At 39.4% G+C, this 27,269-nt stretch overlaps 1 protein-coding gene across 6 annotated transcripts in view; it reads left to right on the top strand.

Moving 5' to 3' along the window:
- The window catches only part of BRF1 (BRF1 general transcription factor IIIB subunit), a 219,917-nt gene that overhangs the window by 116,417 nt on the left and 76,231 nt on the right, over positions 1-27,269 (top strand). For all 6 annotated transcript variants that reach the window (XM_081313338.1, XM_081313342.1, XM_081313340.1 and 3 more), the window contains 4 exons: positions 10,953-11,079; positions 14,043-14,082; positions 14,921-15,013; positions 19,992-20,243. In XM_081313338.1, coding sequence (XP_081169464.1) covers positions 10,953-11,079; positions 14,043-14,082; positions 14,921-15,013; positions 19,992-20,243 — 512 coding nt within the window. The remainder of the gene's footprint in view (positions 1-10,952; positions 11,080-14,042; positions 14,083-14,920; positions 15,014-19,991; positions 20,244-27,269) is intronic.

Raw genomic sequence — 27,269 nt, forward strand, 5'->3', positions numbered from 1 at the left:
CTAACGAATTCATGGTTCTTGTGTTAACAGCTTCACTCTTTACACCATTTCCATATCTTCTTCTTTATATTTCTCTTTAAATCTGGAGGTATCAACACTTCTTTCCCTTTATCTTTCTGACTTTTGATGGCTAGGTGGTGTTTCCCCCCCCCCCCTTGTTCCATTTCCATTTCTTTAATGGAGCTGTTGACATCTCCCTTTCAGAGCAATCCTAACTGTGGATAACAGAAAGAAAAATTCCCATTTCCTCTTTAACTGAAGAGATCAGTCTAGTTTGGGGTCTCTCCCTCCTTCCACTGAAGTTGGATAGAAGGAAGGAGTAGTATTTTTTATCTTTACTATTTGTCAACAGGACTCCAGAACTCTCTCTCCCATTTTGAATTGGAATAGTCTCCTTCATTACTTGTACAAATAACTCTTTCTGCATCCCCCTTGGTGTCAGAACTGCTGGCAAATGTCAACACCTGATTGCCTAGGAATTAAATACTCCAGTCTTTTCCTCCTACATCAACTCATTCTACTCTGAAGATGGAGTGGCATTGGTGGTAGGATTTCAGGACCAGGAGTGAATGAGGGAAAAAATACATGTAGTTTCAGTTGTGACTGAAAGCTACAGAACTGATCTGCCCAGTTAGAGGAAATGGATTAATAAGCTTGTTGTTCAACTTTTTAAATAATTCTGTGGAGGGGAGAAAGAAAGCCAGATGTGATTTTTAGCAACAATGTGGGGTGTTTTTTTGTTTCTGTTTTTTGACAGAGATGCTTGTAACCTGGGTGCAATCCAGTTGATCCTAGGTGGTTTGAAGATCCTGGAAAAATATGTTTCTTATGGAATGAAAGAAAGCAAGAAATGTTCAGTAAATAAAAGTAGGTGATAACTTTAGGCATCTGAACTGGTGAAATCTGAGTGGAGGCATGAACTGAGTTGTGATTACCAAATTCAGCTACAAGTAAAAAGTGAAGTCAGTTGTCTGATTGGTACTTTACATGGCAGTGAAGGCTTTTTTTTAAAGGAAGCATTTGTGCTTCCAGATTTTCTGCTTGATTATTGATGATGGGTAAGAGTTTTCTAGAGTTTCCAAAAAGATGCTATGAGTTGTGGGTCCTCCTCAGAAATAAGATGGTTTAATTTAATTTAATTTAATAATTTGATTTCTATACCGCCCTTCTCCCGAAGGACTCAGGGCGGTGAACAGGGCAATACACAATAAAAATCAGATACAAAAATTAAAAAACCATTAAAAACCAATTAAACATCATGCCCATAAAATCAATACATATTAAGTTAAAAACTAATTTTAAAAACCCAACCCCATCCTGTCAGACCAGGCCAGCTTGTTTGAAAAAGAATGTTTTAAGATCGCGCCGGAAGGAGCAAAGGTCGGGGGCCGTCCGGAGCTCAACCGGTAAGCTGTTCCAAAGGTCTGGCGCGCCCACAGAGAACGCTCTCCCCCTGGGGGTCACCAATCGGCATTCTTTGATCGGCGGCACCCTGAGGAGGCCCTCTCTGTGGGAGCGCACAGGATGGAGGGACGTTGACGCCGGTCGCAGGTGTTGCCGTAGGTAATCCGGACCCATGCCATGAAGGGCTTTGTACGTCATAACTAACACCTTGAACCTCACCCGGAGAGCAACCGGTAGCCAATGCAGCTCGCGGAGCAGAGGTGTAACATGGGAGTATCGGGAAACTCCCAAGACGACTCGCGCGGCTGCATTCTGCACCAGCTGGAGTCTCCGGGTGGACCTCAAGGGCAGCCCCATGTAGAGAGCATTACAGTAGTCTAGACGAGAGGTCACGAGCGCATGAGTGACTGTGCGCAAGGCATCCCGGTCTAGATAGGGCCGCAACTGGCGCACCAGGCGAACCTGGGCAAAGGCCCCCCTAGTCACAGCTCCAATATGCTCTTCCAAAGAGAGCTGTGAATCTAGAAGGACCCCCAAGTTGCGGGCCCTATCTACGGGGGGTAATAGCTCACCCCCCATGGCCAATGATGGGATAATCGGAATTTCCCGGGATGCCGGCATGAACAGCCACTCAGTCTTGTCAGGGTTGAGTCGAAGCCTGTTCCTCCCCATCCAGACCCGGACCGCCTCCAGGCAACGGGACATCACGTCGAGGGCATCGCTGGGGTGGTTCTGGAAAACTTCCTGAATGATCAGTTGAGCCATTTCAGAGGCAGAAGGGGGGTGATAACAGGAAATAAAATAGACCTTTTGAGAAAAGAGATTACCTACCTCCAAGAGGGTATCCAGATGGGTAACATTTGATAAATCAGTTAGAATGTCCAAAGAAACTGTATCCCAAACCTCCCATGTGGAGGAAAGGGGATATAACAATTCAGATGGTCAAAGTCACAACTGGGCAAGTCATGAGGAAAAATATTGGTTATTTTAAATATTTCAGTGTCCGGATGGCTGGCTGTCATGCCAGAATCACGATAACTCTTTCTTCAAGGAAAGATGGGCAAAGGTGTCCCTGAAGATTATCTCTATGGATATACATGGATCTTTCTGTACTATGTAGGATTGCTGAATTAGGGAAACAATTTCTCTTGTCGCTCATGGGTGTCAGAAGAAAAGAATGTTTTTGGGGCGCAGAATATAAGGGGTAAGAAATACTCTACTTATATGATAAACCTTCAACCTAACTGTTCTGCAAGCCAGAATATAAGAGAGATTGAAGTTCAAACAAAGAAAAAAATGTGCCCACTGACCTGGCACTGTGTGAGCTTGTGAGCAATTTATAAGTGTTCCAATTTTTTTTGGTCAATCTGAACTTCTGTTGGGTATTGAAGTCCTTTGAGGATTTGTTACCTATACTGTTATGCTTCCTTGTTAAATAACATAGTTCTTTTGGAACTATGTTTGGAAAGAAGGAAGGAACAAGAGAGTAAGTTGCCTTTACACTCTAGACTACCATATTTTCTGGCGTATAAGACGACTGGGCGTATAAGACGACCCCCCAACTTTTGAGATGATTTTCAAGATTTTTTGTCTTATACGCCGGAAAATCAGCAAGCCCGGGAAGGCACGCCCTCCCCTCTCACTGTGGAGGAAGCAGGGCAGGCTGGCGTCTGGCGGGAGCCAGCAGGGCAGTCCTGCGCACACGCATGCTCCCCGGCTCCTAAGGAGTCCTCGGGGAGCCATGGCAGGCACCTCACACTCTTCCCTCTTGAAGCAGCATCGGCGGAGCCGTCCGGAGTCGGGCGGGAGCCGGCAGGGCAGGCCTGCACACGCGCGCACTCCCCGGCTGCTAAGGAGTGCGGCTCTTGGGGGTGGGAAGGGAGAGTCACGTTGGAGGGGGGACTGGACTAAGGAGGCTTGAAGTTGCTTTGCAAGAACGGGGGCGCTCGATTGATTTATGTACTATTTTCCGGCCTATAAGACGACTGGGCGTATAAGACGCCCCCCCAACTTTTGAGATGATTTTCATGGGTTAAAAAGTCGTCTTATATGCCGGAAAATATGGTAGATTGTAAAGGAGTGGTTCCTAAGGCAAAATAGAAAATGTTTGCAGGAGAGAAGATAGGTGATAAGAAAGACTGCTGGGTATCAGACTCATATTTGCAGTTATCCAACATGGTCAAATGAATCAACAAAGCAATGATAGGAATAAATTTACACCTCCCACAATGAGAATCAAAAGTAGCTAAATATTGACAGGTCTCTTACATTGACAGGTCTCTTACATTAGCTCCTCTGAGAGTCAGTTTAGTGAAAATACATGCCTTCTGCAAGCAGTTTAAGGGAACTCAATGAGGGAAAGGACAGTACTTCCTAATTTCTACAGAGCTCAAGAGTTGGCATTCATGGATTACACACACAAAAATTCCTTAGTTTTTAACCCCAAAAAAGTCCACGAGTCATTAAAAGAACCAAGGTTGCCTAGATGTACTGTACTGTGTCCTATACAGCCAAACTCTCAGCTTGATAAGGAAATTTCTATCTTGTGTCCTGCTTAGCAGAAACAAGTGACTAGGCTGGATGAGTGGAGTCCATGTAACTTTTACTAAATGGGAAAGGTTCCTATCCATAATCTGGGGGCTTGGAACAAGAGGACAGCATGAACTCTCGATTCCAGATAAGGAGAGGAAGATGACCCTCAAGAACTTTCCGGTTTGGAATATAGATGTGCTCCTTCATGCCTGTATTCTATTAATGTCACTATGTTTCTGAAATATTGCTTAGGGTGTAACAGTGTGGTTATTTCTACTTCCCGATCCTCTCATCACAAGCCATGAATATTTTCTCAGCATAGAATGTAAGGGTGGGTACATTGAATCAAAGGCATGTGTTGTTGCATGAACTTGTAGCCAAGAACTGAAGGCATTTTCAACCTCTAGTATTACTTTATAAGCTATACACATCTTTAGCCTCCATTGGTAGTCACTGGAGAATGCATAATGCATTTGTATAAAATGACAATTGCTTCAGCTGTAGGCCTGTGAAGAGGTAAATGAGTTCATGTAAATTACAGATCCTAGCAAACCCTCTGTGAAATAACAAAAGATGCTTTCGAGGGTGGAAAAGAGTGTTGTTCAGTTTTTTATTGTATAGTGTGCCAAATTTGAAATTTATCATGAGCTTTGTATTAAACAAGATAAGGTTATATTGTATATCTCTGGGAGAAAAAAATCATACAATATTGGTGGTTAGTAGATATGTGTCAGTTATGATAGATTTTAAATCAGCTGTCAAGCAGATGGCTGACATTGGAATTTGGGACGTTATCAAAAAAAAAGAATGTTGGTTATGAATGGAAATAACGTAGCTTTATTTGGTATCTGGCTATGAATTTCATTGGATACAGGCCAATTTTTTTTCTAAATTAAAAATACGTAAAATGATGAAATTGTATCACTGGGTGAATTGTACACTTTTTGCCATTGTGTTGGACAATGATCCAATTTAGGTACCATCTCAATTTTCTTCCAGTAAGACATGAGAAAAAGTCTATTTCTTTAGAGTAAGTGCTATTTTCCAGTTTCTTTCAGGAATTTCTGTTTTTTTAGCAAATAGTTGGTTACATTGATAATAAATATTTCAGGCAATACTCAGTATTTTCATGCTCATTCCTTTTAGGCAATAGTCCACATCACTTTTGCCTTTTAGCGTCACAAAGTCATTACATTTCATCTGATTCTGTTGCTTCATTTTTTTGCCCAATGACTACATTGATGTATAAATAAGAAAGGAAGAAATGGGTCTCCAAGAATTTCTTCCTCATGGCATGTAGCAATGAATATTTATTATGATCAAATTTATTATGAACAGTACAAATCATGGTTTTGCATGGTGAGGACTTCTGCCTTTTTAATAAAAAATCTGGTAGATGCAAAACATATATTCTTTCATGTCCTATAGGGACATTTTCTTCTTCCATAAATGGGGATCAACCATCCTTGGATTCAAAGTAAAGAGCATGCTTATTGCATTATTGGGATATCTGAAAGCCATTGCCTTCTCAGCAAAAGCTGCCCACTTATTAAAATTATTGATGGAGGTCTTTTTAGTTGTTCAACCTTTTTATGCCTTATCCATTTTACTTTTTCCCATGTAAGGTCCTAAGAGAAGATATCACCCTTGCAATGGCAGATATATATGTTTACCAAAGTCCTCAAAATGTCCACCGGTGTGTGCCAAGATTAGCCAAATCTATGTAGCTACTTACTGGGTGCCTTTTTGGGGTACTTCCTCTGAAGTGTTCTCTTTTCTGAAGTTTGTGAAATGCCTAGTATTAGATCCTTTAGGAACCTGCTTGGACTGTCTTATCTGTCCCATCACATCTTACTTATATGAATTTTCGATGTATGATACAGTGTTGGTTTCCTTTTTGTTAATATGTTTTATGTTGTTTAAATTTATAGCTGCTATTAGTTTATTTTAATTATTTAATTAATTATTTAATTAGTTTTTGAGAAACACTTTATGATGCAGTATGAGGAGCAACATAGATTAACAGATTAGCACACTGTTCCTTGCACCTTAAGCAGAAGTAGATGAGACATGCTTATTGTAAATAAGAAGATTACTGATCTACAGAATGGTATCAATGCTGACTGTTGTTGTGTGGGCTGTATCTAACATTGTATCAGTGAACTTTCGGTCATATAACCAAATATGTGTGCTGCACCCTCCAAATTAAAATGGAGTTACTCTTAAAAAGTATCCAGAAGTGCAGTTAATTATATCACATACGACAAATCAAATAACATCTGCCTGATTGCCAGTTGCTCACAAAGCACTGTATAAGACATTGGCTTAATGTTTAATGCCCTACATGGCTTGCATTTCTAATATTACAAATTTATTTGGACATTAGAATTACAGGACAGATTTCCCCCCCTGAAATTTCCTCCCATCTGTATCAAAGGGTCTGTATCAGGGGTCCCCAACCCTCAGTCTGGCACTGGGCAGTGGCATGCCAGAAATTGGGCCACGTAAACAAGCAATGCCCCATTGGCAGGATGCAGGTAGCACACAACACCATGTCCCCTCCAGTCTGTGGAAAAACCTGTCTCCATGGAACTGGTCCCTTGTGCCCAAAGATGGGGGGCGCTGGTCTATATAGTATATGGGAAATGGCCTTCTCTTGAGCTGGTCCCAAGCTATGAAGCAATTGTGGATGAAGACAGATTAATTGCCAATAAATAAATAAAGCAGATACAAGACCTTAGGAAATAAAGACATCTTGATATCAGCAATATATCCCAGAAATAAAAATTGATCTCAACTTCATATTGAGATCACAACAAGATATAATTTTACATTACAAGATGTAACTCAGTTTATTTAATCTAATTAATTTAAAGGACATTTTAATTCCCCTTTATGTAATTACTTGCGATGCTTAAGTATTTAACCATAGACATTAATTTGGGAGCCATGAGTTGTATATCTAAATGAACAATTGTGGCGAAGCTGGATAGCTCTGCTTAGTAAACTACCTCTCATATTGTGAAATACTCTGAATTACAAAATTTTATCTAAATCCAAACTAGAGGTTTTACTATGTAACTGTTGAATGAGATTAATTTTTCCCATTTGATACTAATATACAAGATGAAATAGATAGGGCCATTATATTTGGTCAAAAACTTTTAATATTTAAAGTTAAAATGATTAGTGGATTTTTGGTGCATTTCTCATTAAAAATACAATTTAAAATTCTAATAGAATCTGCTATCTGTCCACCATTAGTAAATCTATGTTGTTCCAAATTTATATAAACTTGCTTAATCTTTTGGCCAAATAAACTATAAAAATCTTTTGATTTTATTCAAATTTCATTTGGTTGATAGGATTCAGCTGTCTTTGTAACTTTTTGGTATCATGACTAACCAGGCTTGATAACATGAATCAGAGATGTGATTATCCTGTAGTACTCAGTCAAACAAAAGAATTAAAATAGAGGGCAATTATTTTTGAAATATTTTTATAAACAGTTAAAGTAATACCATCAACTTTATTTAATTACTTTTCTATTTCTTTGGAAGATAGTTGGTTGCAATATTTTATATGAACTTCTTATCTAGGAGTGACGGTAATTGAGTGTAGAAAATCATTTATTTTATTTAAATGTACATGCTCTGATGAATACAGTTAGCATAAAGCTGTATACTTCATTTATCTATTTATTTTAACATTTCTCTCTGAATATACTTTAACTGGGTTATTTTAATCTGTGAAGCTTTCTTTTTTAATTTATTTGCTAATAAGTCATATGCCTTATTGCCATGCTAAAATTTCTGTTAAATACATATCTACTTGAAGGCAATTTTATTATATTCCAAGACATCTAATCCTCTTCTCTTTCCCTCTAATCCTCTTCTCTTTTGAATTATTTTTAACATCTTTATAGCTTGTATTTCTATGTTTATTTTAACTCTACTCTTCTTTTAGAGAAACAAAAAGGACACATACACAATAATTAACATCATTAAAATTGTAGTTAATATTTCTTAACAAAACACTAGTTTTTAATAGCATTTATATATGTAAATGTATGTGTTTGCATGTGTGTGTATAACAACAGCTATATAAGTATTTACTGTATAGAAGGCTATATATTTTTATAATGTAAAACTTGTATTATGCCAGTTGGTGGGAAGATTACAGTGGTTGCAGGAAAAAAATAGGTATTATGTCCGGAAGCTACAGTTGCAAGAAAAAGTATGTGAACCCTTTGGGATTACGTGGAGTTTTGCATGAATTGGCCATAAAATGCACTCTAAACGTCATGTAAGTCACAACAATAGAAAAACACAGTCTGCTTAAAATAATACTACGCAAACATTAGCTGTTGTCATGTTTTAATTGAACATAAGATGGAAACATTCACAGTGCAGGGTGGAAAAAGTATGTGAACCTTTGGACTTAATAACTGGTTGACCCTCCTTTGGCAGCAATAACCTCAACCAAACGTTTCCTGTAGTTGCAGATCAGACCTGCACAACGATCTGGAGTAATTTTGGACCACTCCTCTTCACAAAACTGTTTCAGTGTAGCAATATTCTTGGGATGTCTGGTGTGAATCACTCTCTTAAGGTCATGCCACAGCATTTCAGTCGGGTTGAGGTCAGGACTCTGACTGGGCCACTCCAGAAGGCGTATTCTGTTCTGTTGAAGCCATTGTTTTGTTGAATTACTTGTATGCTTTGGGTCATTGTCCTGTTGCATCACCCATCCTCTGTGGAGCTTCCGTTGGCGGACAGATGGTCGTACGTTTTCCTGCAAAATGTCCTGATAAACTCTGGAATTCATTTTCCCATCAATGACAACAATCCGTCCAGGCCCTGAGGCAGCAAAGCAGCCCCAAACCATGATGCTCCCTCCGCCATGTTTTACAGTGGGGATGAGGTTTTCATGTTGGTGTGCTGTGCCTTTTTTTCTCCACACATAGTGTTGTGTGTTTTTCCCAAACAACTCAATTTTGGTTTCATCTGTCCACAGTATATTTTGCCAGTAGTGCTGTGGAACATCCAGGTGCTCTTTTGCAAACTTCAAACGTGCTGCAATATGTTTTTTGGACAGCAATGGCTTCCTCTGTGGTGTCCTCCCATGTACTCCATTCTTGTTTAATGTTTTCCTTATTGTAGATGTGTCAACAAAAATGTTAGCATGTGCCAGAGATTTCTGTAGGTCTTTAGCTGACACTCTAGGATTCTTCTTTACCTCATTAAGCATTATGCGCTGTGCTCTTGCAGTCATTTTTACAGGACGACCACGCCTAGGGAGAGTAGCAACAGTGCTAAACTTTCTCCATTTGTAGACAGTCTGTCTTACCGTGGACACATGAACATCAAGGCTTTTGGAGATACTTTTGTAACCCTTTCCAGCTTCATGCAAGTCAACAATTCTTGATCGTAGATCTTCTGAGAGCTCTTTTCTGCGAGGCATGGTTCACATCAGACAGTGCTTCTTGAGACCAGTAAACCCAAAACAGGTGTGTGTTTTTAAAGGGCAGGACAGCTGACTTTGTAATAATGCCGCTTGGGGTGTGTGTGAAAGCCCTAACAAGCAGGCATATACATAGAATGAAGGCTACTGCTAAGCTTGTAAGCTGCCCTGAGTCTTCGGAGAAGGGCGGGATATAAATGTAATAAAAATAAAATAAATAAATAAATAAAAATCCAATATCATCACACTGATTGGAGTCAAGGTTGGCTCACTCCTGGCTCCAATTAGCTCTTGGAGAAGTCATTAGGCTAGGGGTTCACATACTTTTTCCACCCTGCACTGTGAATGTTTACATGTTATGTTCAATTAAAACATGACAACAGCTAATGTTTGTGTAGTATTATTTTAAGCAGACTGTGTTTTTCTACTTACATGACGTTTAGAGCGCATTTTATGGCCAATTCATGCAAAACTCCACGTAATCCCAAAGGGTTCACATACTTTTTCTTGCAACTGTATTAAATACATGGGGATTATTATCCCCAGGAAAATATTTACTTTAGTAGGTAAGAACATTCAAAAATACTTTATCCAGATGAAACATATTAAAGAGAACAATCAGAAATACCCCTGTTTATGCAGAATAATTAGTGTTGTGAAAATGAACCTTTCCATCAAGATGGATACATATTTTTAAAGTAATGTTTATGTTGGTTCAACATAAATATTTTAGACAAATTGATAAGCTAATGGTTAAATTCTCTTAGAAAGAACAAACATTTCAGCTTCTGAGGACTTCCAATGGTAGAACTCTCAGTGATTGTTTTGGAAAAAAAGAGATTTTAACAGCAGCATTAAATAAGAGATTTCTGGATTCCTGTATATCAGTTTCAGGCAATCTCAGAAAGTGTTAATTAACATAATGAGTTTTTGATATATTAGTTGTTAGATGATAGGTTTATTATAATCTGTCTTGAATGTAATCTGCATCTGCATAAGCAACAGTCCTTTCCTTCTCCACCTCATCCTAATTTAAATCTGTCTAGCCACTCTGTGGATCTGATGAGGTGAGGTGTGGAGCTTATGTCTTTAAATAAAATTAGTTAGTTGAAAAAGATACCACCGGAGTTCTTCAGACTCAGAAAAGATTTAAAGTCTGAAGACTAACTGTCATTTCAGGCTTAGACATCTTAACATAGGTTAAACATGCTTGCAAAAGTAGGTTATAATGATTTCTTAAGTAAAACTGGCTTAATGACAAGATGTTTACATTTCAAAAAATGTGCAGTTTGTTCCTGCATTTTGATATACACTTCAAACGGAAGAAGATTTTGCTTGGTTATCTTGCATATTGGTCATTGGTTTTGCTGGAATGGAATACAGAAATGAAATGAAATGTCTGCAAGTAAACAAGCTCAGAGAGCACCAAGACTACTATACAGAGATGGATTTATTGCATATTTGTGTATAGTTTTGTTATGAAAAAATTTGTACGTAAATTTTGGCTTTATATTGTGACAGTCATTCATTAATCTTTTAATGTATGGTTTTAGACTTACAGAATTTGAAGATACACCTGCAAGTCAGCTAACAATAGATGAGTTCATGACCATTGACCTTGAAGAGGAATGTGATCCTCCTTCATTTACAGCTGGTCAACGAAAGATAAAGATTCAGCAGGTGAATCTTTCAGTTATTCACTTCCCTAATTCTTAATTCTTTTTGTAATAGGAGAGATAAAGCTTTGCCATGCTATCTTTGTAATATTATCCTACACTTCTTTCACATCTGAAGCCCGAAGTGACAGAACCCCCCCTATATATGTGTGTGTGTGTGTATACATACATATACATACATACACATACATATTTACAAATCAAATACACACACACATATAGATAGATAGATAGATAGATAGATAGATAGATAGATAGATAGATAGATAGATAGATAGATAGATAGACAGATAGCATAAGTAACACCAGTAAGCTATGTAATAATGGCTGTAGTTCTCTCACTGCATCAGAATCTAATTCAATAAAAACATTCTGAACAGAAATATCAGAATCTGCTAAATTCTTTCCTACTTATCTTGATCATTAAAAAATATAATTATTTTTTTTGGCTGTAATTTCTCTTAAAGCACTTGAGACTTTTGCAAAACAGCTGTCAGATATTTCTAGCAGCAATCAGACCTGGAAATGAACAATTGAGGTTCAAGTATTTCTGAGCACTGATTAGTAAATAATAGTACAAGAATTTCAACCAATACTTTGGCTTCACACACACACACAGACACACACACACGCACACACACACACACACACACACACACACACAGAGAGATAAAGACACAGACATACAGATGGCATTTAAAGCAGTTAGCTGGTTACTTTTGTTTCTCCTGTGTCTGTGCCACACAGTAGAGGAAGCTACTCTCTTCAGAGAAGATAGGGTAGCTTACACCTGGTTATTGTTTATACAATGACAACAAGACTCTTTATCAGAATCCACTATTATGGTATCATTGCCAATATCTCATCTGATCCCATTTGGATGTTCCTTCCTTAATGTACAAGAAAGCCAGTTCTCAGTCACATATATGGGCGTGCACTGTGTCAGTTCTGGGTCTTTGAGTCAAACGAATAATGTGACTTCATGCCTTTTTATGGGAGGGGAGTTGCCAGTGGCTGTTACAGAGAGGTGTTTTGCCCCTGGACTTGTAGGTTTTAGATAAGATCACCAGAACTCCCAACTTTCCCTTTTTAGGGAAGTTTGTTGAAATGATAGTTGTGGATCAACTATGAAGTAGCCTAGATCAGGGGTCTCTGACCTGTGGGCTGCAGCCTGGCCTGGCCTGCAGGCTCTTGGCCAGCAGGCCATGGAAATGGCTGGCCGGTGCGCACATGCATAGGCACGCATTCCCCACACTCATGCTAGTGCCTGTGGCCCCATTTGCGCATGCATATGGGCGCAAATGGGGCTGCTAGTGCCGGGTGGGTGTGCACAGCCCGTTTGTGCATGCCACATGCGTGAACAGGAATGCTAGTGCTGTGCCGGTGCATGTGGCCCTGTTTGCATGCATGCACCAGTTTGGAAGCTTCTCTCCTTCCCTCCGGGCCACGAGCCCAGAAAGGTTGGATACCTCTGGCCTAGATGAAGTAGTTTACCTAAAACCTTTTCAATCAGGATTCTGGTCTGGGAATGGGATGGAAACAGCAATGGTTAATTTGGACCTGATCCTCTTAGATCTCTCTTATTTTTTTTTACACATTGACCATAGTCCTATAGTTGATGTACTACTGTACTTGAACATTTTGTGGGATTGGGGCTTGGAGGCACTGTTTTGCCATGGTTCTGCTACTTCCTCAGTAGACAGGTTCAAGTTAGGGGTAATAGAGGCTGAGAGTCATTGGTCCCAGATTTGTGAAGTTGGGACTAGTTACATTCTCTCAGTTTTAGGAAAGGGGACAGTGGCAAACCTCTTCTGAAAAATATTGCCAATAAAATTGCAGGGACTTGTCCAGGAAATCTCTGAGAATCGACCACAGCTGAATGAAATTATCATCAATCTGAGTTGGGAAAAAGTGTTCACTCTGTCTGCAAAACTGTCGCAATTGTTTACTGTGGATTTACTGGAGTTTATTTGCTCTGCACAAATTCTAATCAATGTATGCTTCACCCCATAGTATATTGGCAAATGTATTCTGACTTACAAGAGTTGGAATTTTTCTTATGATTCATGTAAGCTTGTTATATTGCATGTAGTTTTCTTGTCTTATGTATGCCACATTCATTCTTCTACCCCAATTAGCAAAGGCCACAGCTGGAAAGGTATTTGCTTGATAATTAGTTCCAACTCCCCCTTGCTTCCAAGTTCTCCTTTCATTAAAATTCTGTGTTTTAACTGGTCCAGTTTAAAATAAGCATTGCTATTAATTATGATCAAATTGCATTGGATTCGTTCCAAAATGTTGCTTGCCAAGACATGCAGACTGTCACTGAGTCAATTTTCTGAGATAGATATTTGTGAACAATTATTAATTTTGCATACAAGTTATTATAGCTGTTAAAAAATAAATCTTTGAGCTGGATTGAATTTCCCTCCAGAATATTTTCTATAGAACTTTGTGTATAGATGTTCAAAATCTAGTCTTTATTTGTGACATATAGAAGGGTTTTTTTAAAATCTCTGTCAGACCTTAGTTGAACTTTATCCTGCTGAAAGTTGTTGAATACATTTTGAAACAGAATAATGCCATCACAAAGATATTGGACCTGATTCAAAAGGATTTTTGCAAAATGAGCAGAGAAGAAATACAAAAAGTATTTAACTTATGGTAATTGCCACATCTGTGAAGCATTTTCTATTGAATATTTGTAGCAAGTGAAGGTGAATGGCAAACTCCTCTCAACTCTAGTCTTGCTCCTGAAAATTACCCCTGCCTGGCAATTAAATTTAGGGAGGAAAATAATTGCCAACAGTGGACTTTCAAGGCTCCAGGGAATAGATTTGGAGCTGAGGGAAATACTCAGAAGGCTGAAGCCCCAATGGCACAGGTCCAGCAACATCAGTAGGTAATACTGCCTAATGTACTTAGAAGGAAAATTTCTAACATCTCTTTTCTCTTTTCCCTGTTCAGCTTGAGAAGGAATTGTCAAAAAAGCTTGAAGAATTAGAAGGTAAAGTGTATATTCTGTCAGTATTTTTCCCCCCAAATTTATATGATCACTTATCTAATCAGTGGAAATCTATCATATTATCCCTTGTTGTTTTGATCTTTTTTATAGTTTTTTATTGTCATGGAAGAAAGGTATTGCAAGATATTATAAGCTCTTAGCCCAATATCAGTTCTCATTTTAATAACAGTGAACCAAACATGTTTAATGTTAATCGTCAGAAAATCTGAGTACAGTTGTGATCTATTATGATGTTAGTTTATCTGGAAGATTGTTCATTCCAGCTAATTATCTAGCTAATGTCATGTATTTGCCTCACTGGAGAGACCTTTCTTTGGCCAGATTATCTGTTCTGCCATCCATGTTAATGGAAGGGAAAGCTAATAACATCTCAGTGCAAGAGCATTTATGCCTTTACTTGGTGGGGGTAATCGAGACAATTACACATGTACTATTGTGCTGCTATATGGCCTGCTGCACAGATTTAATAATATATATCCTGGTAGGTGTTGTATGGAAAGAACATTCTTCTGTTATCAGCAGATCCATCTTCAAAAGTTGCTTTAAAGGATTCTTAAGTTCTTTCTATAGATTTGGGGTTTTTAAATGAACAGACAGCAGAAAGACAGACATGCTTTTTAATAGGCTAAAGAAATAGGCTAAATCTAAATTGATTTAATTGTTAGAGAATTTCATTTTTCAGTTCTTTCCTTTTTTATTGTCCTTTTTTATATGTAACTGACAGATGGTCTTTGACTATAACTAAAGTTTATTTTCTTTCCCTTCATTTCCATTATGTCCAATTTCCTTTGCCCACTAGTGATTTTTCTGTTTCTGGCAGGTGAAATAACAAGCTATCAAGATGAAATAGAGATTGAATTAGAAAATAGCCGGCCCAAAGCAAAAGGAGTTTATGCAAATTATAGCAAGGATGGTAAGTTGATCTGAAATCCATTATTCAGGAATATGCTTAAATAGGAAAATAATTGTATGGCAGTTTGGTAATAGAGGCATACATTCCACAAGATTGATTTAAAATAAGGCAAGAGTGGGATAATATTAAAAAATATGAATCCTTTAATATAGCCACCTGCAACCTAGAATCTCATGCTTTATTGGATTAAAATTTTCATCATCAGCAGCTATTTGAGAGGTGAGTTGGTGGAATGTCTTTTAATGGGAAAGGGAGAATGAATGTGATTTGTGCTAGTACTGGCTACCCGACCTGAGACCGCTGATTTCCTTCCCAAGTATCTTGAAAATGGAATTCAAACAGCTGCTAGAGGAAGGGACAGGGAAGGCTTATGAGTTGGTGAGGGCAGGGTACTGCAGCTATGAAGCTATGGAATTATGCAAGTATGATATATAAATAACTTCATTTTTGTCCTGAGCCTCAGTTTTGCAAATTAACAAATACTTTAAAAGTGTGATTGTGGCAGTACAATGTTTGATTTCACAATTTAAAAATCAATAAAATAAGTGAATAAAAAAATCAAATGCCAAGATTTCTATTTTCTATAATTCAGCTGATCATACCATGGTATTATCCAGGAGACTTCTGGGTGAAAATAGTTTGGATCAAGAGGTTGTTACTGTCCAACAGAAAAAGTGAATTTTGGAAAGCTGAAAATGGTGGAGGCATGTAGTGAGTTTTAAATGGCTGAATGCCAGCTCCTTGAGCAGCTACTTGGGAAAATCACTTGAGCTATACTATGTAAACACTTTTGTATGAAATTATAACATTTAAGAGAATGGTGTATTATTTTATTTATTACAAAAGTACTTCAATTTAACAGAACATTGGGCGAAAATATCTGTGTATTAAAACCATTTATTCAGTGATTAGTTGAAATTACGGCAGCGCTGAACAAAAGGAATGTATAGCCTTTTCTCAAAGTGACAGCTATTACAGTGCTCCTACAGTCATTTGATTAAAATTTGGGCACTTGGCAGCTTGCCTGCACTTATGATTGCACTTCAGCTGCTTCCCCCTTCTCCATCCATCTCCCCTCCCCATTTATGTCCTTTTGGCTCACCTCTGCATCATCTGTGGCCTTTTGCTGTCTCCTCCTGGCCCTTTGCATGAGGCTTTTTACCTCATTGTCCATGGCATCCTCACGAGTCCTGTGGAAGATGACCTCATTTAGTCAGCAACTGTCTCATGAAGGGCCAGCATGGGCACACCTTGTCAGCAGCCAGAACAGGAAGACAGGTGGGGAGGGAGAGCACAGAGCTGCAGGTGTCTTGGAGTGCAGGGTGGTGAGAGTAGCTGGGATTAGGCTAGGGTGTCCCAGTTTTGCTGTTGGGATCACTGAGGTTTCCTGGGGTGGCTGCAACCTCATACTATGCTGCTAGGCTGGAGTGGCTGTGGCTTGTAGCCGCAGAGTTGGAGCACACTAACAAGTCCCTGAGCTACAGTCTGGAATGCCCCAGAGCTGTGTAGTTCTAGGTCTGCTTGCCTTCCTGCAAGGCAGGGTGCAGCACGGAGAAAAGGGTAGAGATTGAGTGGGAATAGGCAGTTGAGAAGAGTTGAAGGGAAGGTAGGCTCAGAGCTGGAAGGGACCAAGCCTAAAATATCTTGGATTGGGGTAATGTCCAGTGGAATCTGGTTAATGATGGCAATAGGGAGTGCTGGGATTGTCATTACTAAGTGGTGTGTCACCTGACATCACTCATCACATCTATATTGCTTAGGAATTGAAGTTCCAGTCCCAATTACTATCAAATCTCAAGGTCTACCTTTAATTCGAGTTTAGTTGACCCTAGCCTCTGAACCCAAACTCTACTTCAGCTGCTGTTCCAGTAATTGTCTGCCTGCCTGTCTGCCCCCCTGTTCTTGAAGATGCCTCCCTCAGCTCTGTTTTAGGTTTATTGTATTTTAGGTTTATTCTACCTTTATTTACTTTCTCATCCTTATTATAGCTTATAACATGCAATGATATAAAAATAGCCAGATCACTGTCAACAACTCCATGTGTCAGGAAAGACCTAAAGCCAATATCTTGTTATTTAGGTTTTTGAAGTTATTAGCAGTTGTCTCTATATGCTGTTTTGGTATTGTTTTAATATTTTCATATAATGTATCAACTAAATACATACTTGGTTTATTAAGACTGTTCTTAATAATGCTATTAATAAGATTTCCCCCAATACATATTCTGTACTGTTGTTGTATACAGAGCCATACTAAATCCTTCAAGGTTTCTGAAATTTATGCATATAATATGAAGTAACAATTCCTTTTTGATACTGTTAAATTGTGTTTTCCCTATTTTCCAAAGTTGTCCATATTTTTATATGGGATGAGTCTTGGCTCAGTGGTGGGGCTGTTGCTCTTTCTTCTTTTTATTATTTTAGCAATAATAGTAATCAGGGTGAGGGAGGCTCTCAGTGAGAGCTAAAACTATGCACAATTAAAGCGTACTTGGTTGCTGAATCTTATTTCTTTGATGGCCCCTACTACATGGTTTAGATTTCAATTCTTGGAATAGTACTTCATTATCGAAGTGCCATAATTCAGAGACAAGATGTAGAAGAATTAATTCCTAATAACATCAGTCATGTTCATAAAACCAGGCTCTGCACCCATTATCATGAGTTCATTCAACTCTGGGACTCTGTCTATATCTTCAAAGGAGAAATAGCATTGCAACTCCTGGCACTAATTACCATTTTGATGAAAGTGTCAGCTCTACAAATGACTCTTTCCTATTGCGAGGATAAGTTTAAATGTACCACTACTCCAGCCTGCCTAGCTTCTGACCTTCTAGTGCTGTCACTGAATGTCTTTTGTGGATCTTGGAAGCTAAATTGAAAACAAGAAAAGTTTGGCTGACAGCCATAAAAAGTCCCATGCCCGTTTAATATTAAGTGATGACGAAGTGGTTAGTAGCATCCAGAAGCCTATTGAAATAGGTGGATATACTTCAGCAGAATGTAAAAGCAAGATCCTGAGTGAAAAGGTACATTTTGAGACTCCCAGACTTAATAGGGAGAAGCCAACGCAAACTCAAGTGGCAATTCCAAAATAGAGGCCCCACCAAGGAAAAGGTAATTAATTGTTGCTTTTTTGAAGGAAGTAATCATTGGCATGAAATATATCCATGTTAATTACATTATTACTGTAGATAGCATGCTGGATAGCTGCGTAGCAGTTTAGTCTAGTGGTTAAAGCATTAGGCTAGAAATCAGAAGTCTGCATTCTAGTCCTGCCTTAGGCATGAAAGCCAGCTAGATAATTTTGGATCAGATACTCTCACAGCCCAATCCACTTTATAGATTTATTGTTGTGGGAAAAATAGGAGAAATGAGTAAAAATATGTTCTCTGCCTTGAGTTATTTATAAAAAAATAAAGGGAAAAAAATCAATCAAACAAGCAACAAACAACTTAGTATTGCTCAAGTGATGTCAAGCCTGACTCATATCTGTGATTTTGCTTAAAATCCACTATAATTGAACTCTCAGGAGATTTCAGTATTCTACAGTTGTTCTGTATGTTTTTTCCATTTGTAATTGGAAAATTGGTCTAATTTGAACCCACTCCTAGACATGTGAGTAAATGTAACACTGTAAGCCAGAGGTCCCCAACCCCCGGTCCGTGGACTGGCACCGAGCTGCGGCATGCCAGAAACTGGGCTGTGCAAACAAGTGAAGCCCCATCCGTGAGATGAAGGCAGTACATTTTTTTTATTTATTTATTATATTTTTATACCGCCCTTCTCCCGAAGGACTCAGGGCGGTGTACAGGGCAATAAATACAAAAACAGGATACAAAAGTTAAAAACGATTAAATAAATGCCCAAGGTTAAAACAATAATTAAGACGTATTAAAACCCCAACCCTAACCCATCAGACCAGGTCAGATTGCTCAAATAGATACGTTTTTAGATCGCGCCGGAAGGAGCAAAGGTCGGGGGCCATCCGGAGCTCAACCGGCAAGCGGTTCCATAGGTCTGGCGCGCCCACAGAGAACGCTCTCCCCCTGGGGGCCACCAATCGACATTCTTTGATTGGAGGCACCCTGAGGAGGCCCTCTCTGTGGGAGCGCACTGGACGGAGGGAAGTTGACGCCGGCTGCAGGTGTTGCCGTAGGTAATCTGGACCCATGCCATGTAGGGCTTTGTAAGTCATTACTAACACCTTGAATCTCACCCGGAGGGCAACCGGCAGCCAATGCAGCTCGTGGAGCAAAGGTGTAACATGGGAGTATCGGGAAACCCCCAATGATACGCATGCCCAAGATGGCGGACGTGCTGGGCTGGGCTCCGTGGAGTGTTTCCAGTCTTGGTGTCCTTACTGGTCTTCTGGGGATCCTGCGAGCCCGCGTAGATGAAACCACAACCCCTCTGGTCCACATAAAAACCTCTTTCCACGGAACCAGTCCCTGGTGCCCAAAAGGTTGGGGGCCTCTTGTCTAAGCTACAATAGGTAATGAACTGTCTGCAGCAAGGACATCATTTCGGGGAGCCCCTCACATGGATTACTCTTTTTCAGGATGAAATGCCTACTGACATTGTATGTGGTATTATACAAATATTATGAATATGTTACTATACTTGGTAGAGTTTCATAAAAATGGATGTCAAACATTTTAAAGAGAAATGATCAGTTTATAACTGGAATATGAAATAATGTTAAAACACAGTTGGACACAATTTACTAGTTTGGAGGGGAAAATTCATGTGTTTGCTTATGTGCCGCATAGAGATTACACACGTTACTGTGCAGAATAAATGAGCTAGGCCTTTTGTCTTTCTGAAGATATGACTTTGATCCTTTGACAAGCACAGATAACAAACTGTTGAAAGGTAGAAAAAATAATCTTGAGAATCTTAAGAAACTCGTAAATAGATATCAAGCACTTTTAATTTTATCATATCTGATAACATTTTTGATCCTCTTACCATTAAAGATTGCATAGAAGATACTATTTCAAGTATATTTGGAGATGAGGATGGAGAAGATGAAGAATTGGCAGCAGCTGCAAATCATCTGAACATGGACTTCTATAATGAACTTCTTGATAAAGATAGATCAAAAGAAAAAGAAATTGCTGTAAGGCCATCTGCTCTGGAATCACTTCTTGGACCTCTTCCTACTGCAGCCAGTCTTGGAATAACAGAATCTATAAAAGAATGTATCTTGACTAAAGACCGAGACCATAGTAAGTATAAATTTATTGGTAAATTATTCATTTGAATAATCACCAAATTATGATACTTTGTGAACATTAATTGTGGGCTTCTCGGGGCACTAGTGTTTGCATTTTGTAGTATTTATAAATGTTGCAGTTTTTTAATTAGTTCCATAGATTTTCTTTTTATTTGACATGTTTTCATTCTTTTCAAAATAGATTTGTTGGCTTACACTGTACATATGTGGTTTTCATATAATGAATAAAATGTGGCTTTCTTCATGCCTTGAAAATGATTAAAACCCTAGTAAGGAAAGAGTGACAATATTCAGCATGTCACTCAGGATTGAACTGAGAAGTTTTTGATGTTCTTTGAGCTCGGTTGCTTACTTGCAGACTTTTCATTGCCCAACCAGATAACATCATCAGTACCTTATACTTCATATTTTCTATGTTTTGCTGTTCCTTCTATATACATGCACTTACAATCTGAAGACTCATGAATATCTCTGGGATATTTGCAGGTTGTCATAATGACTTTGAGGTTGGTAGGTAAAGTATTTAGTATTCGCACTGTGACCCCATCTCTGTAGAACACTGTACCATTGGATGTGAGAACTGCTCCCACCTTTTTGGCCTTCCTGAAAGGGGATGAAACCTTGGTTTGGCCAGTTGACGTGGGGCTCCAAGGGAGGTGCTCACCACTGGAGGTGTTTGACGGGGTGAGAAGATATCATCCCCATGCCATACGTCTCTTGGTCCTGGACTTTTGTATAGTTTAAAATTTTTAATTTGCATACTTAGAATAATTTAATTGCTTTTCCACTTATCTTTTTATGATTTGTAAGCTGTCCAGAATTGCCTTATAGGGGAGATGGTTGGCATATAAATGTAATAAATAAAAATAATAGTAATTTATTGTCTGCTATTTTATCATGATCTGCTAGGGATTGCCTATAATTCATTATAGCTTTCCAGTTGTACATAGAGGTACCCTACACCTTCTACAAAGAAACAGAAATCTAATTTGGGCCTCATTAAAGTATTGGGTTGTCCAGAGAACAAAAACAGAATGCTGGAGGATATAGATTTGAAGGCTGAGCCAAAATGACGTTACAATATTCTTGGAATCAGAGGCATTGAAACATAATATTTCTAGAGAATAAAGGGCAGCAGACAAGCCAGTGGTGCAAAGTAGATGAATCCAAGTCATACATAGGCTTTTCCTCTGTTTAAAGAGAAATTATTTTCAAAGTGTGTTGTGCCTCTTTTCAGAGCTTACACTCAGTTTTTACGTGTTTCCTCCTCTCAGAATTGTGGGAAGTTATATTTACAATTTTAGCAAGAGTTGTCAGCTTTCCTGCACATGCACACACAAACAGGGCTGAGGGTTATATGTAGTGCTGGGACCAAAAATTGCTCACCTCTTTTTTATATATCTAATTTGAACCAGACATATTGATAGATTAGCTGACTGCAGATGCAGAAATTCTATCTTGTTTAATGAAGTGTGCAGTGTAATAGCTGTGCTTGCTTCTTGATTCCTCTTCAGAATCAGTACATGGTACCTGTTTTCTGCAGCCATTAATTTCCTTCTCATTTCTGTGACTTTCCATGACAAGTGTTGTGTGCTTTTATCATCACTTTTTACACTCCTGTCCCTGCTCCACACCCTCACCCTTATTAAAGGTGCCTTTTGATCTTCAACTGCTCCAGACCTGAGGCTCAGGTGGGCTGCATACCATCCCTTATAAATGTTTAAGAGTAATATAAATCTATAGGGAATTTTTCGGGCAGTTTGTGTACTATAGAGTAACTTCCTTCATCTGGTGGCCTTTTGGTATGTTGGACAATTGTCAAAATCATACTAGCTGGAAATTCTAGAGGCAGTGGTTGAATACATATGGAGCGCTCTATAACAGACTAAAACAAGAGAACTTTCCCCCAATTCCTTCCAGAAATTTCAGCTATAGCTTCTATTAGTTTTAACTTCATAGCCAGTAATCAAGAATAATAGGGGTTGTTATTCCATGTACCTAGTTCCTAATTTGCCTATTCTCATTCTAAGGAACTTGGTAAGAAAAGTTAGTTCATTGTGTACTTCAGGTTGTCTTTTTAAACATGCTCAGATTTGGCTTTATTTATCATATTTTTTGCTAACAGTACCAAAATCACACAATAACTTTGTTTACACTTACTGAGATGTGCATTGTTTTTGTGTTCCTCATTGCCACTTGTCAAACTCCTTTAGTTTGTACAGATTACTTTCGGCTTGCTGTAAATGTGTATTCTACCATGTGAAAAGGTTTCTCTAACTGGGTGATGATAAATCTTAATAGGAACAAACCTTTTGCATCAAACCTTGTATTTACAGCTCATAAATTTGAGTGTCTTTATAGACTATTGAATCTTTGATTGAGCCTTTATTATGCTGTTAATGTGATTTTTTCCAACTGGCATAATAATGCAGGAACCTTCTCTCGTCTATCCCCATCTGCTTTATTCGCAGTTTAGTTGGAATAAAGTGCAGTTGGTATGATTTTATTGTTTTAATAAATGTGTGGATTGTGTAATGACAATGCATATTTCTTTTCTACCTATAGTTTGAATAGCATAAGGTTCATGTTGCAGTTCCAAAGGTGCTTTTCTAAAAGGCAGCCGTAATTTCTTGGGGTTTTTTTTTTGTGACAGTGTTTAACTTCTCATCCAAAAGGCTTCTTCAGCAGCACTCCTTGACAGAGGTGGCATCATTACTGTCACGCTATTTCAGCCCCAGCATCACAACTGCCAACAAGAAGTACAACCTGCGCGGCGCCGGAGACAGCCTTCCCGGGCTGCCCGCGGCTCAGCTGAGTAATTTTCACCCGAAACAGCGCCGATCAGCTGTTCGGGTGAATTTGAAGCCCCCTCCTCGGGAGAAGAGGAGGGGGTGAGGCCCCAGGTAGGGGTCGAGTTCTCCGGGGCCGCCTGAGCTTGTAGCTTGGGCGGCTGAAGGATTGAACTCCCCCGTAGCCTGGGTCGCTCCCAGCTGGTCAGCGTCTCTGCTCCGGATTTCTTGGAGCAGAGCCAGGCGTTTGCGACCACCCCTGCCTGAAGGAAGGACTATGGAATAAAAGGAGCAGGCAGAGCGGTACAAGAGGAAAAGGTGAAGAGGATTATTATATTTTACTCTCGAGCTTGATGGACTTTTTAAACTTAAAGTGAAAGTGCGTCACAAGTGAAAGTAAAAGATGGCGGCTAAACCTCCCCCAAAAACTCTTCGGAGTGGTGGAACTTCTCCGGTGCAACAATCATCATTGCAGGCGTTGCGTCCTCCTGATGTATTGACACCGAAGGATTTATAAGATGCTCTTGAAAAACATGCCCAGGTAATTTTGGAATCAATGGGTGATAAATTTGCACAGATGGAGGAGAAATTGGAGAAATTGGAGGAGAGAATGGAAGAGAGGATGGAACAGAAGTTCAGTGTGATGAAGGTAGACATTTTGTCTTCAGTGCATAAAGTGGCTGAATGTGTGGAAGATCTGGATGAAAAAGTGGAAGATTTGACTCAAAAGAATGCCATATTAGAAGCAAAAGTATTGGAGAATGAAGATTTAAGAGACAAAATGGACAGAGAATTGAGTCTTGCTCAATATTACCAGATGCAGTTTGCTGTTAGAATCAGAGGCTTAAAAGAGAATATTAAGGAAGATCTAAAGCAGCTGATTTCTGAGGCTCTGGAAGTGGTATTGAATCAGCCAGCATCTGAAATAAAGGGAGGCATGGATAAAGTGTTTCGTGTGAATTCATGGATTGCTAGACAGAGAAAGCTGCCTAGAGATGTGGTGGTTTATTTTGCAAAGAGGGAAATTAGAGATGAAGTTATACAAGCTGCCTATGATTCTAAAGTTGTGATTGCTGATCAAGAAGTTTTGGTTCTAAAAGAAATTCCTCCAAAGATTTTAAGGAGAAGGAAGGATTTTACATTTCTTGTGCAAGAGCTCAAGCAACGAGATATAAGGTTCAGATGGGAGATCCCAGTTGGGTTGATGGTGATGCATGAAGGTAAAAGGTACCGTCTGGTTACTGTGATGCAGGCGCATGATTTTTACAATAACGTTTTAAAAGCAACCCCATTATCACTTCTGGAAGCTGCAAAGAGATCTGGAGAAGGAGAACATCAAGAGGCTGAAGATGGACAGACAGAGGAGAACGGTGCTGGAGGAGATCAAGCTACAACTTCTTTGGATGATCCTAGAGAGCAGAGGGTGACGCGTGCTGCTTTAAAACGATCAAAAAAAATAAAAGAACAAGATCAGCAGAAGTCTATGGAACTTCCACAACGCACTTACAGCCAAGCAGTGGGAGGAGCACGGCCTAAAAAAGATAGTCCTATCAAAGCAGTGCTTCAAGAGCTTTGGGATGATATGCATGACAACTAAATTTTTAACTTGGAACGTTAATGGACTAAATTCACCACAGAAGAGGAAGAAAGTTTTTCAATATTTAAAACAATTCAAGATAGATGTTATATGTTTGCAAGAAACGCATATTAGGGTTGTGGATCAAAAGTATTTATCGAACTCAAGGTTGGGTACGCAATTTGTTGCTTCTGCAATGAATAAGAAAAATGGAGTGGTTGTTTATGTTAAAAGTGCTTTAACAGCAGACTTAATTGAAGCAGATAAGCATGGAAGATATGTTATGATAGAGCTGCTGCTAGAAGCTGTCCAGTCTCCTCTTAAAAACTTCCAGTGTTGGAGCATTCACCATTTCTGGAGGCAGGTTGTTCCACTGGTTAATTGTTCTAACTGTCAGGAAGTTTCTCCTTAGTTCTAGGTTGCTTCTCTCCTTGACTAGTTTCAATCCGTTGCTTCTTGTCCTGCTTTCAGGTGCTTTGGAGAATAGCGTGACTCCCTCTTCTTTGTGGCAGCCCCTGAGATATTGGAACACTGCTATCATGTCACCCCTCACTCTTCTCTTCGTTAAACAACACATACCCAATTCCAGTAACCGTTCCCTATATGTTTTAGCCTCCAGCCCCCTAATCATCTTTGTTGCTCTTCTCTGTACCCTTTCTAGAGTCTCAACATCTTTTTTACATCGTGGTGACCAAAACTGGATGCAGTATTCCAGGTGTGGCCTTACCAAGGCATTGTAAAGTGGTATTAGTACTTCAGGCGATCTTGATTCTATCCCTCTGTTAATGCAGCCTAGCACTGTGTTGGCTTTTTTGGCAGCTGCAGCACACTGCTGGCTCATATTGAAGTGATTGTCTACTAGGACTCTGAGATCCCGCTCACAATTACTACTATTGAGCAAGGTACCACTTATACTATACCTGTGCATTTGATTTTTCCTGCCTAAATGAAGAACCTTACTTTTTTCACCATTGAATTTCATTTTGTTAGATAGCGCCCAGTGTTCGAGTCTGTCCAGATCAGGGGTGTCAAACTCAATTTCATTGAGGGCCGCATCAGCATTGTGGTTGCCCTCAAGGGGCTGGGTGGGTGTGGCCAGGGTGGGTGTGGCCTACTGGGTGGGCGTGGCTAGAGTGCGTATGGCCTACTGGGTTGGCGTGGCCAGCTCTACATCATTCGCATCAAGGGTGCCTATGGGGACCTGGGCAGGAGTGGGACAGATTTGAGGGTCTCTGGCAGAAGGAGGGTCTCTGGGCCAGGGCCAAGGCAGTGGGGGCCGTTCCCTCACTGTTTCCAGGATGGCTTCGCGGGCTGCATGAAACCACTTCGCGGGCCGGATCTGGCCCCCGGGCCTTGTGTTTGACATGTCTGGTCCAGATCCTCCTGTATTTTAAGCCTATCTTCTGGAGTGTTGGCTATTCCTACCAGCTTGGTGTTGTCTGCAAATTTGATGAGTTCCCCATTTTATTATGCATTGTGTCTTACGTTTTAAAGCACTATGAAAGAGTAGCTGGGAAATGAAGTAGAAATGTGAGTTAATGATTATAAAAATAAGTGGAAGAGTTTTGTACTATCCACACTGAAAAAGCTGAATTTAGTAGTTTCACACATGGGAACATCGGCAGTATGCCACCTTAAGGACACAGCTGTGTGTTTCTACTCCTCTTGCCAAAAATCTTCTATGCAACATCATGATGGATGATGTCACTTATCAGTTTGGCAGAGTTCTATCTAATTTGATCAAACTTGGGGATGTTGGAACACAATGGTGCTATATTGACAACTATTGTTTTTTTAGCAAGTATTTTTTTTCTTTATAGGCTTGTTTGTGGAACAGGTTCACATATTGGCTAACATAAAATACAACAGCTTTTTTCCTGGATTGCTTTTTTCCTTTCTGGCATCTTTGAGGGTTCCGAGGTTTCAGGGCCTTGCTGCCATCGTGGTCTCCTGTCCTCTGTTAACTTTTTGTTGGAAGTTGAAGTGTGTGCAGATATAATTGGCTTATCCTTTTCCCCTTAAGTATGCAACAACCCCTGAAATTCATCTGTCTTCTTGATCGGCTACTTTATCATTGTATACAAAAGGTGTGTAATCAAGGAGATGGAGATTGGAAGAACATGACCTGTAAGTGATCAGGGGGCAAGGGGAAAAAGAGCTCTGGTTAAGAGGATGGATTGCTTCCTTTGTTCGTAGCTTTGAAGCTTATAACAGTCAATTATTTGGATGAGCGGTCATCAGGAACAAGCAAAAAGAATTACTCCTTTGCCCATTTCTTCCTGTTTCCTTTACCTAGAAGCCTCTTATTACAATAACCATAAAAGGCCATCGAATTGCTTTTGATTATTACAGCAGCGTTATAGAAAATGAAACCTTGGAAATCTAATGAATTCAAGTGAAAACAAAACCCATTGTAGATGTTACTTAAGTGATTATTGTTGTTTGAATGAAATATCGGGCTAACAGCCTTCCAAGAATACATCCAGCACAGAGAGGACTCATCATCACACTTTCTGTTGTAGATGAAAATTTATTAAGCCCTTTTCAGAAACTGCGATCCTTGCCCTTGGCAAAGATGATACAAGAGAACATAGACAGGATTTTACTGGAGTTAACTGCTTTGAAGTCAGCATAACAAATGATAGACCAGTAT

The sequence above is a fragment of the Vipera berus genome (genome assembly GCF_964194415.1).
Source record: "Vipera berus genome assembly, chromosome: 1".
NCBI lineage: Eukaryota > Metazoa > Chordata > Lepidosauria > Squamata > Viperidae > Vipera > Vipera berus.